Source organism: Rhodnius prolixus, unplaced genomic scaffold (assembly GCF_049639745.1).
Source record: "Rhodnius prolixus isolate KJV_2025 unplaced genomic scaffold, Rpr scaffold_7, whole genome shotgun sequence".
Lineage (NCBI taxonomy): Eukaryota > Metazoa > Arthropoda > Insecta > Hemiptera > Reduviidae > Rhodnius > Rhodnius prolixus.
In genome coordinates this window covers 10,096,380-10,114,328 of record NW_027411582.1, presented here as the reverse complement: position 1 = coordinate 10,114,328, position 17,949 = coordinate 10,096,380, and the positions used below count along the sequence as shown (strand labels likewise).

Sequence of the window (17,949 nt, the reverse complement as noted above, 5' to 3'; positions counted from 1 at the left end):
TACACACTTTTAAAGAGTATAAAAAGTTATGAAAGAAACCGGAAACCGCAATTCGGTATCTTTAAAATTGAAGGTGCTAGGCCATTTCAAAATCTGATATTTATTAATAATATTTCAATTTTTTAACTTGTTATCAAAGAGAAAGAAGAGCACGCGATAGGTCACTTTTATGTATTTTTTCATCCCCTTTCTATAAAAAATATTGTCAGGGCAATAAAGCTAGTATTTTTCTTAATATCAGGAAATAAGTCGTTATCCGAGTGATTTTTCTAAGAAAAATCAAATGTTAAGAGCTTTAGATGTTCGCCGTCTTAAAATGAACCCCCTGTATATATAAATAATTTTGAATTTTTGTATGTACACTCAAACCTGTTTTTATGCGGTCCTTTTTTATGCGATTTTTTATTTGTGCGTTTCTTTTTGTGCGATCTCATAATTTAATTATTGAACTGACAATAATTTCAATATCAACGAATAAAATGTGCAATATAATGTTGCGATTGAATTTTTGGGTAGCAATGCAAGAATGCATTGATCGCAAATAAACATTAAAGGACATCTGCAGTTTTGTATGTATAAAATAAATACATATGTAATTAAAATACTTAACAATGTTCGCTTGTGTTTTTTCTAAATCAGGCTCCAAAAGGTTTTGCGAGATTCGAAGAGCTGCCAAGCCTCGTGTCTTGATTTCGTTTAAAAAAGCAATTGCTAGTTAAGGTTATGAGTTATTTTATAAGTGAGATTTCTTTTATGCGGTCCCTATCCACCGCACAAAAACAGGTTTGAGTGTATTCATTTATTTTAAGACAATATACAAAAAGAGTACTCGAAAACACTTCTTAAGATCAATTTTTGAAGAATATTTTAGTTGACATGAATAATTTAAAAACCGGTGCCTTTATAAGGGAAGCATTCTTGAGTCTGGAAAACAGAGATGAGATTTTATTCGTCCCACATTCGACATCGAATTCTCAAGAGAGTGGCAGAAATCGATCTAATTTTATCATCTTAAACAGTTATTATTAAGGGTAAACTAAGATAAAGCATCAATGAACTCACTATTACAATGAAATGTAATATGAATGGACACAGCTAGATAAACCGAATGAATTAAAAAAAAAAGCACGCTGTAATGTAAAGCAAAAGAAAAGTAAATATTTAAAATGTCAGGGCTAAAAATAAAAACCATTAATACATGGCAAACAGAAAGTGGTATTATGCAATTTGTGTCTCAGAAATACTAACACATATTGTGTACACAAATATGGCAGCCGTGAATTTTTTTTTTTTTTTTTTTTTTAAGTTTTGTCAATGACATTGACGAAGATGTGGGAACAGTAGCGGGAGGTTATGAATACAGCTGTTTCTAATAAAAAATAGCAATGTATGATTAATCAGTGATTCATATATCTAATATTAAAAGAAAAGCGGCCATTTTTTTTTTTTTAATAGCAACACCTGTTGGGAGAATCCTGCTGTTAGCGGTTAGAATTTCGCGTTCTAACTTTACCAAAATGGAATAATAGATTAAAACTAATGTTGCGCTGTTAATAGGTTGTTGCACTCAATGCAGTTCACTGCAATTACTGTACTATGGGGAATGGATATTGAATAGCATCGAATGGTTTGGTCACTAAAAATATGCAAGCCTCATCCGCAAAAGGTTAACTCAGATAAACAGCTGATAACCTACTGTTAACTACTGACCAAGCGGATGTTTATACGGCTTTCCGCAGAAACATTATTACATTTTACGTTGTATTAATTACGTAACTATAAAAATTCAACTGAAGCAACGTAAATAGAGAAAACAGAAGAACAGTACGAGCGTACAATGGTTTAAAAGATGGGAAAATGTAATAAATACAGGAAGGGATTGTGAACTGTATCTTGTAGAATTAATAGAGAAATACATAAGTGTGGGAATTGATAAGTTAACTGTACGGCTAAATAATGATATATAAATATATGTGTATGTGTTTGGGCAGAATTCTTCTTTACAGAGGAAGTGAACATTTTATTTCTTCCTCTCTTGAGATAACTTCCGCCCAAAGACTCGTATGAATACAAAGGAGTAGGCAAAAAAATATTAATATCATTTCTAGCAGCAAAAACCGATTTTACACCAGCGTATTAATTATTAAGTTTTTCTTTTTGTATTTTTATTATAAGCACAAAATCTGTTATGAGTATTCTCACGATTTGGTTATAACTTTCTACAAGAATTAATAATCGTTCCTAAGAAGATCTTTATCTGCATGGAGATAGAATGGTAACTGGCCGATTAGTGGCTGCAAAGAAAATTTGGTTACAATTCCCAAGCAAGGCCTTGGATTTTCATTTAATGTGATATTACGGGAAATTTAAGTAAAAGTTTGACTGAAATCCGCCTCCCACATCCTGGGGCTCACTTCCAATGCGCCTTCCTCTAAGACAGCGTTTCCCAACCAGTGGTACGCGAAAAATAATCAATAATGGCGGACATAAAAAAAAATTAAAGCAAAAAAATATAATAGAAACGTTTTTTCCTATATAATACATAAACATTATTTTAATTATACAGTTAAGTTGTTCAATATAAGGTTAGTCTGTCTCAAGATATACGAGTAAAAAGAATAGCACATTTAACAGGATTAAAATTGTCTTTCATGGAGTATTTTCCAAATACCCGAAAACACAAATGATAATTAGATTTCAAACCACCTTCTATAAAGAAAATTTAGGAAAAGCTACATCATTATTGATAAATGATAAAGAAAATTTAATAGAATTATCATGTGACAGAACTTAAATGATAACTATATACAGATCTGGTTAAAGAGACTGGATTGTAATGAGTAAGCTCTATCCAAGCAACATTAAATTCAACTGGTACTTACAGAGGTAGTTGAATGCTTAAAAGAAATTAATTTAGAAGATTTGGGCACAAATATAATAATCCTAAAGAAGAACTTTGTAAATTAATTAAAGAATTTTGAAGAGAAAAATATGTAAAAAATAATTTTCAATTATTTAAAAAAAGTTTTAAAACTAAGATCTTTATAAAGATTATAAAGGGAACAAGAACTTGAACTTCTTTGTAACAGATACATTGTATTTCTATACAAATAAAGATAATAATAGTAAAATAACACACTCAGTATAGCAAATTTCACGAAATACAGTCATTTTTAGGAAGTGGCCAAAAAAGATTGGGAAACGCTGCTCTAAGATATTCCCCTTCAGAAGATTCTAGCTAGTACTGACCAAAAGTAGAAAGTTAAATATATAAGTAAAGTAATCGCCTATTTTTTCCAGGCGGGGCTTAACGTCCAACTACCAGGTGTCTTGGACGAGGGCGGAAGCTCATACTTTACTATAAACAATTTTTTTTTTTTTCCAACAAATAAGAAGTAGTCATACGCAGAATTCTAACCTGAGGATCTCCCCACATACAAAGCCACGCTCTTGACCACTAGACCCAACATCCGCCCCCCAAGTTAAAGATATAAGTTGGTGCTAAAATAAACGTTCTCTTCAGAGAGAGGGAAACGGAAAATATTACACAACTTAACGCACCACACTCTGAAGTGCTAGTAACAGAACAAAATACAGTTCCGGCACTTATATAATACAAAATAATAATAAAAGCAAGACTAGAATTTCAATTTTTGTTACAAAAAAAACGGGAGGAAATGACGTCATAAACGGCTCCAATAATTAGCTTGACACTTTAAATACTCAGGATCACAATTGGATCTACAAGTTTTGAAATTGAACTGCCATTTAAGTGTAATGTAGGTAACCACTGCTTTCACAATATAAGAACAGCATATTTAATTACAAAATTTTTAAATTTCAAACAAACGCTTGAACGAAATAACCATTTTGCTTCGTTTTAACCAAACTGATTGTTTTTTCGAACAAATTTCAAGCGACAGAAAATCGTGAATTGCGATAAGAGACGGTCCTGTGAGTTCTTCCAGAATTATGATGCGCGAAATCAATTATGAATCATAAAAAAGCTTTGCGTAAAAATAGGATATTTTATAGTTATTTGTTTGTTTTTTAACGACAAACTGTAATTATAATTGTAATAATTGCAGTATGATAGTGTGCCCACCCTACCCACACTTGGAATCTACACTAAATGTACGCCTTTCGTTGCGCCTGGTTACATATACCGGTGAAGGGTATGCTTGTTAGATAGTAGACAGGCAATGGTGGGGATACAGCTAGCGATTCCGCGATATTTGGTGAATATATATATTTTTACTTACAGCTACATAATATATTAGAGCCACGTTGAAAGAATAAGTGAAAGCTATAACTAATATGGTGGATATAATCAAGACCGTTTATAAAAATGACAGCACTTCCTGACACCTGGTCTTATAACTGAAAGGAGAGATAAAAAAGTTAATTGGTGAATAACTTCCCTTTGCCATTTCAGTGCCGTTCGGCCTTGCTCATAACGATTTCGTAGTGAAACGTTTAACGTTTTAGAAACAAAATTGCATTCTATATTATACTTCTCTGTTACATAACTTTAAAATGAATGGATTAAAAAAAAAAAAAATAGATCCTTTCTATAAGTTATAATCCTGTAACAACGACCATCAATTACTTAAGGGAGGGCTTGAACCGAACAACCCTGAAATGGTACATCTAATTCTATGCTTATTAAATAAATATATTATACAAGTTTCATTAACTGCACCACTGTAGCCGAGCGGTATTAGGCTAGACCCGCAAAGCTAAGATGTATTGTTGGTTAGTGAGTTCGATTCCCTATCTCTAAGTCTTGGATTTTATTTAATGGTTAATATGAGAAATTTATAGTAAAGTATGTTGGGCGGTTATAGGCTAGACCCGCAAAACTAAGATGTATTGTTGGTTAGTGGGTTCGATTCCCTATTTCTATATCTTGGATTTTATTTAATGGTTAATATGAGAAATTTATAGTAAAGTATGTTGGGCGGTTATAGGCTAGACCCGCAAAACTAAGATGTATTGTTGGTTAGTGGGTTCGATTCCCTATTTCTATATCTTGGATTTTATTTAATGGTTAATATGAGAAATTTATAGTAAAGTATGTTGGGCGGTTATAGGCTAGACCCGCAAAACTAAGATGTATTGTTGGTTAGTGGGTTCGATTCCCTATTTCTATATCTTGGATTTTATTTAATGGTTAATGTGAGACATTTATAGTAAAGTATGTCAGGCGGTTGTAGGCTAGACCCGCAATACTAAGATGCATTGTTGGTTTAGTGGGTTCGATTCTCGGTCTATGCCTTGGATTTTATTCAATTATAATTATGGGAAATTTATAGTAAAGTAAGTTTGACTAGATTTCATATGAAAGCCTCTCTGAAAAAATAGGCATTACTTATTTTCCATTAATTTTTACAAAAATGTTTTTATGGTTCACTAAAGTTTTGAAGAATAACCCATTAAGAGTATTATTCTCTAGATCAACGTGATTGAGCTACTCTGATGTAGAATGAAAGTCTGATACCAGTCAGGGACACAAAAAAAAAAACGCGTTACGTCGAATAAAATCAGTGATATCACCACAAAACATGTATTTCCGGTAAAAACAATATCGATCACATTACTTCTCACAAACAGGAAGACAAATAATAAATAAAAAATAACAACATAATAAGCTCAAATAATAATACGCCAACAGCGCTCATTTTACAGAACGGAAAACTTAAATTACAGTATTTCACGTAAACTAATTATAAAGTGAATTGGAAAGTTTTGTTGCTATTTACAGACCGACAGTAGATGTATAATTTCCGCTTTATATGGGAAATAGCAAAAATTAAAAAAAAAGGGAAAAGCGAAATAAAAATATAGAAAATAAAATATTATTTGTTGGAAACTGAGACCAACTCTCAAAGGAAGCCGAGTTGATACTGAAAAGGTCGTACAATTAAGGACTGTTTCTGTTTAAGGTAGCGAAACCTAGAGCCTAACGTAAAGAGGGCGAGAGACTTCTCAGATAAAACAAGAAGGGAACACTGAGAATGATGTAGAATAAAGAAATAAAATTAATTGTATGATAAAAAGAATTTGTGTAGGAGTGGCAGAGCGTAGGAGGTTGTGGTAGAAGCCGAAGAGACCATCAGGAAGGAGTGTGAAAGAGAGGATGAGGACGGTTGCGATGTCCTGGAACAAGAGCTCTTGATAAGAGCTGGTGAGAAGAAAGGTAGTGACGGCTGGCTCAGAATAAGGAGTATTCAAGAAAGAAAATGAAACAAAAGGTAGAAATCCACTGTGATCTAAATAATAATCCATTAAAAGTGAAGTTTAGTAAAGAATTATTGAAATAAGTCTGGGATTTTTATAGAAGAGATTCCTTCGGGGTATTTCCGCAAGAGTTTGGAGATCTCCTCGAGGCTCCCTCCAGAAAGAAAGGATTTTAGTAAGAATAAGTAAATGACCATTCCAGCTCTAAAAAAAAACGACAATTCGCAGGTAACACAGAACATTTTTCAAAAAGAAAAGGATTTTGAGAAATCCAATGAAAAATAACAAGGAAAAATTGGGAAATAAGTCCATTTTTTTTGTTCAACATTTTTAAGGAATTCCCCAAAAAATAATTATTTTCTACATCTACATTTCCTAAAATTTATACTCAATACTACCATCACAAAGTGTAGAATTTTATCTAAATGATTACAATAAAGACAGACAGACGCATTATTCACAGCATCTTCTCCTTGGTACAATGTTTTCACTATTCATAGTAGTTTTATATTTATGTATGATTATACATCATGTAATGATAATACATTTTTTTTAAAATTTAATGCATGATTAATAACTTACAGGAAGTTATAGTCAATAATAAAAAGTTTTATGATTCATACTTCATGTTTTTGTTCACGACTATAGTTTAGTTGAAATTACAAGTTTTAGAGCATTTTTGTTTTGTAGCGTGTTTATAAGAAGTAGAACTGAGAAATGAACAATGATAGAAAAAATTGCAAACGACAGATGTATGAGATGAAATCATATGTCGCCATACGATCTTTAGAAAACAGAAATTCTAGGTAGCATCTGTACACTGGTCTCACACTCGACACTTGTTGGCCACTGTGATACAGATTGCAAATCAAATTTGGTAATGCCTAACACCACCTCTCTATTTTTTATAGTTATAGTTATTTTTCGTGACGTACCAGAATCTGCTGAAACTCTTCTCCACCTTAGATTGTTAGTGTAACCCACTCGGCCGCGAAATACCCAACTAATGTTCATTTCATACCCTTTCTTCTATCTTTCTTAGTCAATTGCCGCTTCTAACGTTTGGTGAGCAGCCAGAAACCTTCCCATTTTCCTTTGGTACTTTTATTCTTCCAATTTTCGGGAATGTGAGGGGGGATTGGGCTAAAGATCCTTAGCACAGTGACGGAACTGGGTGCAGAGTAGGTCACAAGAGTGGTGGTTGGCCACTACTGGGGTAGAGACAGGCGAAGAAGTTCATTATGGGCTATCAGCCAAGGCTGACTGTAGTATTATTCCGTCAAGGACGTGTGGGGGATATAAGGAAAATTGTAGGCCTATTTACCGGCCACTGCAGGCTCAGAAAACACATGCATCGCATGTGCCTGGCGGATGATAGCCTTTTGTAGGTTATGTCAGGAGGAGGAGGAGAAGGAGGAAACGGACTGCACGCGTTGTGTCAGTGTGAGGGGTTTGTATGGCTAAGGTGGTTACTCCTCGGGGAGGAAAACCCAAGGCCTGGGAGCTTTACTCAGGAGCCGGACACCAGAATTAAGAGTCTGATTAAACGTACGGGTCTGGAGGGCGAGCTCTCCACAATAGATCTAAAGGGGTCACAGTGGGGCCTTTAAGGCCGCCCTACTGGAATCTTATCTTATCTTATAGTGACGGCGCTGCCACCTTTAGGCCTTTAAAGCTCTCCTAGAAGGATCCCGACCAACGGAAGGTAGCTCTAGGTTGTACCCATTTGAGTTTTGTGTGTATTGTGTAAAGTATATACTGTTCTGTTCTGGTGTGTGTGTGCATAGAGTGTAGTGTGGCTGTGGTAACCCGTGGGGTCGCTACTCCCCAAGTGCCTGCATGCAACCAGGCACCCCTTGCGGGAACTTCCATTCCCTACAGACACACTTCCTGCTCCTATGGCTGCAGATCTTTTTTCCACTACAAATGATATCTCTTCACCCATCCTAAGCGTCCTCAAAGTATGTAATAAAAATTGTAATGGTACATAAACGTAATAATAAACTTGATCTATCGATTTTGAGTTACGTTGGATGCATTTTTTTTTGGTTCGATACTGGTAAAGAGGGTGTCAGGACTCTATTCTAGAAATGTCTAGTTCTAAAAGCCCTTCACTGTTATTACCTTTTTTGCAGGCGGCAGGACGATTCAAACAACCACCTTCAGACTATAAACTAGAAGTAACGTATGAAAAATAATAGCATTACCAAGCGATCCATTGCATAACCCGAACGGGGGCTTTGCTCTTTCACCGGCTGTTAAACCAGTCTGCACCGAGTTCTCAGCCCAGGGGATGGTGTAACCTTTTTAGATAAATATATATATATTTTTAAATTTATTATAAGCCCAATATAAATATATTATATCGTTTACTTTATGTCATAGCGCATATTTCTTTTTATTCCTTTCGAATTTTCGTCCACTATCAGAGGATGATTTGTGGTTTTGTTACACACTAAAATTGCTGACAGAGTGAGTGAGATTAGATTAGAAATTACTGTTAATTAAGAGTTCAGTACTCTTTCTTTCCTACAAGAAAAGTATTGCGATCAGCCTTACTGGGTTTTCATCAGTAATATCAGAGAGAACACTGTTCCGAAGAGGGAAGTACACTGAAAAAAGCTTCACATATTGAAGGCGCCTCAAGTTAAGTTAAAAGCCAAATAGGTCTCGTTTACGAGTGGGCATACTAATTTGGACAGGTAAAACTGAATTATCTAGTTCATTTCTGCCAGGAAGTAATAATCGTTAAATATTAATAAACATAGAATACTAATTAATAAACTAAATAATAAAGGTAAAATTCAAAATGAACACCTGTGTAAATAGAGTATACGCAACACCTTGTACATATGTGTAGCCTAATTATGTATGCGTAGAATTAGTATTCCTTGTATATAAATATATTATTAAACAATTAATTCCCACTACAAATAATCTGGGTAATTTAGTAACATCCCGGGCTGTTTCGAAAATTGGAGGGATGGTAACCCTCCTCAGATAATCCGAGGAGAACTTTGTAGGGACGAGTACAAAGGAGACCATAAAAGAAATTCTGAATCTTCTAGAACTCCCTGTAAGAGAGCTTAGATCATTTTGTTTCTGGAGAAACCATGTTTAGAACAGCTTAGACCGTGTCGTGGGTGAAGAGTACCATGTTTCCTGGAGAGTTCTGGATAGTTATCAGGTGTTAAATAAGCAGAAAGGTTTTTATCTTGAGGAGTTAAGGATCAGGAAACACCTGAAGAAGGTGGAGCTAGCATTAGGTGATTACCTAAGTAATCAAAGCGAATGTTGTACGTTTGTCAAGGACACACTAGATCTTTAAAGATGCATTGTGTATGTTATACACTTCTTAGACGAAAACAAAACATCCTCGTTGTATCTGGAATTAGAGCCCGAGTCGCCATGGTTACAAAAAAACACCAAAATGGAAGCAATGAACGAAGTATCATTATTACACAAAAATAGATTCGAATCACTTGATGTGCGCTGGTAACGTTTTTTATTTCAATTATTATGATGCATTGATAGATCTTTATTCAGGGGGGAGCCTAACATTTCTCCTTCCCAAAATTTCTCTTAAAACAAATCCTGAAATAAATATTTCAAACAAAAGCAATACATACGTATGTACATACAGCCACTACATAAGTGTGTACTTTCGAGTATCGATATGGGGGTCTAGCTGTAATTGGAAACCATTTTTCTAATCAAATTATCGAAACAAGACACTACTGAATTTGTATTGATTTCATTAAAGTCAATAATGGCGACTAGTTGATAAAAAAAAAGAAGCACTTTTTTATCAATGATTACGCCCCCCAAGCAACGCCCCAAATCAGCCCAATAGAATTTTTAAACCCTAGTTACGATCTTTCCCAAAAATTATAAAATCAAATAAAATTTTTATTTTTAATTTATCTATTTATAATTCTGGATGAAATCATAATTTCGAATTTGTGCAAAGTTAAAGGGGTGGTACTTGGTTTTGAGCCGGAGATTGGCAACTGGTAAACTATAGTTTAACACTTAAGTAATCTCAGATATTTTTAAGATTATTTCTGATAATCTATAATGGGTCTGATTCCCATTTTTAAATATAGTTGAGTCTTCATTGCTGAATACCATTATTTTACAAGACATGGAATGATGGTTTTCCTTGATAATGTCGGCTTTCAGATTTGCAATCATCATCAGAAGTTCATTCATTAGTTAGATTAAGAGATTTTCACTTCCACTAACGAAGTCTCCTTGCAATTTTCTTCAAACAAACAACTTTCAAGATTGACACTATAGCGAAACTATATCATTCTGTGGTCCAACACTTAATTTTAGAAGATACAATAGATTAATTTATTTACTACACAAAATCTACAAAAAGAATAGAATGCAATCAGTGAATATGATACAAGAAGACTTCATGACTGGATCAGCTTGAGGAGAGAAGCTGCCCAACGGCAACACTCTCGCTGGAGTTTCTTACACTACTGAAGCTGGCCACGAGGCCAACAGCGTTTCATTCGTCATGGAGGACGATCTGGAATCGTTGTGGAGGCAAGGTTTTGAACAAGAGGATTTGTACAGAATGGAAGAGAGTCCAAAGAATTTGCTATATTAAGATTTGGATTCGTCAAGTTACATATGAGAGATCATGAGGTTGTTATGGAGGGTGGAGTTAGAGACATAAAATGAAGAATCCGTAATCTGACGTAGTATATTGGATTTCAAGGACTGGATCCTTTGTGAATTAGAATGTTTACTTGAACCGCACAGTTCAGATCGGTTTCTGAACACTGCTGCGTATTAGTCGTTTATGTTCCAGTGATGCAAAATAGATTTAGTTTTTTTACTTTACAACCACTGCCTTTACAATCTACAATATCTAATTTCTACCTTGAATATTCTAAACGATAAATAGTTTGCCCTTAATCTCCCACGATTGTCCGAAAAATCGATTTGATCGATTACGGATAAAAAATTAACCGTAATTTCACGTTCTCTAGGTTCATAAAAGTGAACGGAAAATGTGCATACTTTATGAAAATTATTTCAACTATTTTACTTCTAATAAATAATCTGATTTTCAAGTTTCCTTTTTTATACTACCAACATTAGGATCCAAACTTATTTTCGTACCCAAGAAGTGCAAAGAAAAAACAGGATTTCCATCAGTTTATCCTAAAATCTGTAAACGACAACAAAGGCCATACTTCCTCCTCAGTACCCAGAAGTTGGAGGAAGTTGAAGAACTATTTTCTATTGCATAATAAAGACTGGTTTGCGTCCATGATAAATAAATAAATAAATGAAATAAAAAAAGTCTGCTAAGTATTCTAGGTTGTCTATTCGAGGCGTGGCATCATACATAAGAGTTGTGACCTTTCTATTTAAGAGTAAAGTGCTCTGACTGCTTTACAGGAAATTGTGTGGGCTTTTGGCCGGCTCAAGCCACGGCCTTGATGATCACAATATTCCTTCTATCTCTCTTAATAAATAATTCTATAACGAATAGATATTTTTAGCAATTTATCAGAAAATAATACTGTTATAAAAATCTTACTAACTGTTATAGATATTTTTATACCTTTTAACTGGTACATCAACAGCTGTTCTTAAAATATTGATCAAAAAATTTTGGTTAATCTCTAGCTGCTAAAGCTATTAATATCCGGTTATAAAAATAAAAGGTATCTTGGCTCTTAAAAAAATATTAAACTTAGTTTGGATGAAGGCCATTGCAAACATTTCAAAAGAATAATTCCTTGCCGATGACGAGACGCAGAAGAGAGCTTAATATATAATTTCAAGGAAGGAAGTAACATCGCCCACCAATGGACGGACTCCTAGCCTAAGCTGCTGATCGTCTAGCCTTGCTTGGGACACAGTAAGTCGCCTTAATTTACCCCCAAAGTTAAGAGGAAGCTGTGTGAGAAAACGCTTGGTTAGACACAGATTTGGGGGGGAAGGATTCCTGGCGATCAGCCCAGAAGTGTCAGGACTAGCCTGCTTTAGGGTAACCCAAGCTATCCATGATTACCTTCAAAATGTTTTGGTTGGATAGGTGTATTATTAGGAGTGTGGTGTGAAATGGACAGCAATAAAATGAGGAGGAACACGAGCTTGTCCCTCTTTATGGTATCCAGGAAATTGTACTCGAATTACACATGGAGGCTGTGATTGGTGATGATCTACGTGGTATTGGATAGGAAAACGTCAAATCAGTTTTTTGGCTAAAAATCGAAGAGATGGAATTAGCTAAAATGGTTAGCGTGCTTGGTTTACGGGACACAGGAGATCTCACAGGTTCAAGCTCTTAGATTTTCTCTCCCTATCAGCTTCTCAGAGATTGTTTTTCTTCTAACAGATAACATTGAAAAAAGGTCCAGAAGCCGGAAGTGCACTGAAAAAAAAAACTCCGGATACAAGTGACCACGATGTTGAAAAAGTTTAATTTAAAAAAGAGAAGAAGTTTTGCCGAAGTTTATTTACTTAATTTTTTTCTTTTAAATTGATTGATGACATCAGAATGTGCGCATTACTAACACTAATAGTTTTATAGAACTAACAATAAATTCTCAATTTTTAACTTCACAACTATTCGGCGTAGAAATCCTTGAAACTAATCTCATTTTTTCTGCTAGTTTCTCTTTTCATTATGCAATTGCCCACTATCCAGTTCTACAGAGCTAGCTGTAAGATCACGTGTGTGCACAAAACTGCACCAGCCACTTGGCTACTGTTTATAATAGGTAATATACTACCATTAGGCTAGCAGAACACCTGTACGCAAAGAACATGTCGACTACTGAAAGCAATTCTAATTCAATGGAACACGTGATACGCGTGGGGAGGAAAATAACCTACATACTACGTAATTAAAAATCAATTTATATCAGCCATTTTGAAAAAAAAAAAGAATCTAGTATGGCAGGACTTCAGATTAAAGGACTCAAAAAACTAACTTTGATTTGATTCCCTACAATAGAAGAGTACTATTAAAGAGAGCCTGGATATCTCTTAACTTCGCAGAGATTTGTCTGAAAAGAAAGCATCAATACTTCCGGCCAAGCCATTTCCTTCTAAGGCCGAAAGCAAAAAAATAGAATTTTCACTATTATTGTATAGAATGGTACTATTGTACATTTCACCAAAATGGCACTTGAAAAGTAGCTCCCTAAATTGTGTCACAGTTTACGAAGTACATCCATTAACCAGCTACCAATCCTCAGGAGAATAAAAACGAGGCTACATCAAAATCTATGAAGAGATGAACTTCAATTAAATGTACATCAGTACTCTTGCCAGCGAGCCCATATTTAATTTGTAAATAAATATATCCGTCATGACGGGCTAAACTTCCACTTCCTTCCTATTTGCATGAAACCAAAACTTTTTCACATCAAACAAAAAATAATAATAATAATAATAAAATAGTAGGGAAGGGATTAGCTATGGGGTTAGCATACTGGACTCCTACGCGGAGGTCCCGGGTTCGAATCCAGCAGCTGACCCTTAGATTTTCTCTTCCTAGGAGCTTCTTACAGCTCACTGTCCGGTGATGGACAGTGTTGTCTGTAACGAGAGAACACTGTCCGGAGGCCGGCTAATAACCTCAGCTGTTGATGCGCCAAAAAAAAAATAAATAAATAAATAAATAAAAATAGTACTGAAAAATTCTAACCTAACTAGAGTGACTAATTTATACATCTATTTTAAAACCCATCTGGGCGTATGGAATAGAGCTGTGGGGTTCAACCAAACGCTCCAATCTTCAAAGGATTCAATCTCTACAATCTAAAATACTTCGAACTATTGTAAACGCTCCTTGACTATACACACTGACCTAAACATTCCTTTTGTCACACAAGTTGCTAAAACAAGATACAGAAAACTCCACTTCAACCTGCAATCTCATATAAATCCTCTAGCTAAAAATCTTTCTTCTAGAACTCTTCCTGACAACCCGGACAAGACGCCTTAAGAGACAGTGGCCTCATGATCTCCTCTCAAGTGAAGAGAGCGACTAATAGCCTATTTTGGAGTGTTACCGCTGGGTAACTTCTCCACTCGTATTCTTCTGTTATTGTTGTTACTGTTATCACTGTTACTTATAGCGCCAACGCGCTGATTTTAGCAAAAATAAACGAAAAAAAAAAACTAGAGTGAAAGTAGATTTATAAAATTTTTATTTGAAATTAAAGGAGAGCACAAATGAAAGCATGTAGAACGGGGCCTTTTGTACTAAGACATCCACGGCCTGCTATATACAAAAGCGATCAAAGTGTGCAACACACCACAGACCATCCTAACTATACACCAACCTAAAGAGATTGTCAACGGAAAAATATAATAAAAAAAAATTACATATAACGGACCATCTACACATTCCATTACAGTAAATACATTTTTTTTTAACATTGTTCAAAAAGCTTGTTATTAAGCTTGTTCAAAAAAATCTCATGTGAACTCACACGATTGAATTTGTCAAATTAAATATTCACGAATTTTTTGTGTACAAATTTTCTACCGGATAAGGGATTTCATTAAATCTCAGCACATATTTAACCTTTCTTAACAGTACACAAGAGTTAGAACCGTACATTATACTAACAAGGTACTTACGAGAGAATGTACCACAACCTCCTCTTCCAAAAAAATGCTCTCAATCCAATTTTTAAAAAATACTGCTCAAAATCCACACTCAGTAAAAGGGTAAAACTTCCAATAACAGATTTTAACTAACAATAAATACCAAGGAGTTCACCACAGTAATCAGAAAAAAATTCAACTAGGCAAAAAATGCATGATGAAACGATGAAACGCCGTTAAAAAAAAAAATAATCAAGTAAAATAACCTACTGAAAACCGTTAGTAAATCAATAAACTCTCTTATTACGATGTTCTGCACGCAAGCTGATTTGTAGTTCGACCAGGTGCGGAAGGATATATAACCTCTGCTGGGTGTAGTGTTTTAGACTCCCAGGGACTGGGCATTCCTATTTATCGGCTCTCCTACAAAGCCACAGGGTGGCTGCCAGGATTGGGAGAGGTATATACTCTACCTAGAACACACCCTTAATTCTTAATTTTGGGGTGTAATCTGCGGGAATTAGTACAGTGGATTCCAGAGAGTGTTTCCGTTTATTCTCTTTTCTAGAATTTCCAGAAGAGTCCTTCATTTGGGTCACAAGAAAATCTAGAGTACGTTAATTGGGTAGGAGTGTTGCGCCAAGGCGTGAAGCTATCAGAAGTTGATAAGAATATACTTACAACCTTCTGTCACTTTAATTTGAAGAAATTTTCTTCAGAATATCTAAAGAGAAAAGTAAATTGACACCAAGAAATGATGAACCCTAACTGCCGACACTGCTACTCCTTTTACTTCCATAAAGAACCCGGATGAGTTGTTTTATCAACCAGGGAGTGCTGAAGAGTGGTACCACTTGAGAAGCACAGTAATTATATTCTTTTACTTTCCTTTTTCTCTAGCATTTCTGGAAGCTGAGGAATATTCCACCAGCAAAATCAGTACTCAATGTTAACACCCTCAAGACAACAAACACATAGGGGCCTGCAGAAGAAGTTGATCTATGAAAAATTGGGTTTAGCGTACCCAGAGGGAGACCAACTCTAGCTCATGCAATCAAATAGTTCACCCATTTTCAATTTACAAACATCTACATTCTATCATATGAACTCTATCACAATACATCAGTAAATTTAGCTACAGTAATTCGAGTTGTGACAAAATGGTTTTCATGAAATCGGTCAACCAGTTTCCTATGAGAATAATAATAGTTAATAATAATAAAAACTAGAAAAAAATTAGTCATGTTATCCGAATGCTCACAAATATAATCCGCAATATTTAACCGCCACGAAGAACAAATACAGATATTTATCATTTAATAAATAATATATAATTATTATTTTTTATATAAAGCAGGATATAAGATCAAATCTCCCCTTCATTTGACAAAACACAAAAATTTGAAAGTTGATTTATTTACAACAAATTTTACTTTTAAATAATTTTTTCATTGTTTAAATTTTAGTTGTTTCTACAATTTGTAGTGATTATTTTGTATTTAAAAATAAAATGTAAATGAAAACGTTCTAGTTAAATAGATAATGCCAAACAGTTTTCTCATGTTCTAACGGTTGATTATTGTCTTTTTTACTGACTAAGAAACTAAGGCCCCGACTTTGTTACAGAACCAAAGTATAGTGCAATAAGTCGTTATTAAACCGGTTTAACTAATTTTCAAGATCTCTTTTCTTTACATACATAAAGCAACTGATTAGATGGTAAATCAATCAACTGAATGAAGCTGGACAAATCCATTTCAATATGCAATTAAAATCTAAAAGAGAATTGATGAATACCGAACTAAGAAACACAAGTTAAAACAAAACAATACTTCTAAGAAGCTGTTATTGTCTAAAGAAAGCAATAATGACAAATGAGATAGATGGTAAATCAAATTCCTACAACTAAATTATGTATTTGTCAGGTCCTACTTTGTGAAGGTCTGCTAGTGAAAAGATCCTATCACAAAAGCATTAAAATGATTTACTTTTAACATATTAATAAAGTATTATTTCTTACCTTGCCAGTAGCTTTCTTATATCTATGAACAGCTTGCCTAATTAGATCTTTAACAAGAATCTCTCCATCTCCGCAAGGGACAATAACCCTTACAGGACCAAAACACACCGTCACTTTCATTACCGTAATCAAATATATATACAAAAAAAATAAAATTAGGGACTAAAAAAGATGAAATATAATCAAAAAATAAGGCCACACTTTAAACACAACCGTAGACACACATATTCCACAACAAGAGCTTCTATAAACAAACCATTATTTTGTTGTTTTTTTTTTTTTAAGATATTCCTTAAACGACACTGTCACAAATATACACACACGGGACGGAATTTAAATGAGCAACAATTTATAATTAAGGCACGGTAATACTAAAAATACTGTTTATTTATTTACTTATTTTTTTAAATAGTCTACATTATCAAAAATAAATAAAAACTAAACTCTATCTTTCTACCATGTTGTTTTTGCCAACGGTTCACAAACTTGACTAACACCTGCTCAAACAGCTATTGCGCACCTATTCCAGCGCAGCCATACCTGAACACTCTCTAGCGCCTTATTGATATATTACTTTTATGGGTAATTTTTTTTATTTTAAACGTTCAAAATGAATCTCAAAATAAGGTAAGTACAATTCTATCCCCGAAGAAATACTATTTTTAACTGTAAATAAAAACTATTTTGATTATTTTTAATATAATAAAGACTAGGGGATGTTTTTATATATGATTAAAAGCTAAATGAAGTCTAAACATTCATAACTTTCTTGAGCTGTGTTTGAATTGGCTTGTGGTTTTCTGATTTAAGAATTTTGATCGTAAATTGTCAAAGATCCAACTATTTATTTTGACCATTCTTGAGAATTAGTCCAAGGTTGAAAATAAGAAATAATTTTCATTAAGGGAGTTTCAAATTACATATACTGAATGCAGAAAAAATGCACCTTATTTGTTTGTTTTTTTCTAATTTTTTTGTTGTTTTATTAACCCCTCGAGTTCTAGAACCACTATTGCAAGTATTATTAATCTGTTTTTGTTTTTTTAAGGGGAACTATGGAAAGTAATGCGACAAAAATCTTAAAAGTTACATTCAAA

General features: G+C 34.2%; 1 protein-coding gene across 1 annotated transcript in view; it reads right to left on the bottom strand.

Annotated features, from left to right (window-relative positions):
- The window catches only part of baz (par-3 family cell polarity regulator), a 144,146-nt gene extending 126,804 nt beyond the window's left edge, over positions 1 to 17,342 (bottom strand). The window contains exon 1 of the mRNA XM_074113892.1: positions 16,853 to 17,342. Coding sequence (XP_073969993.1) covers positions 16,853 to 16,972 — 120 coding nt within the window. The 5' untranslated portion in view covers positions 16,973 to 17,342. The remainder of the gene's footprint in view (positions 1 to 16,852) is intronic.
- Between the last annotated feature and the right edge of the window lie 607 nt (positions 17,343 to 17,949).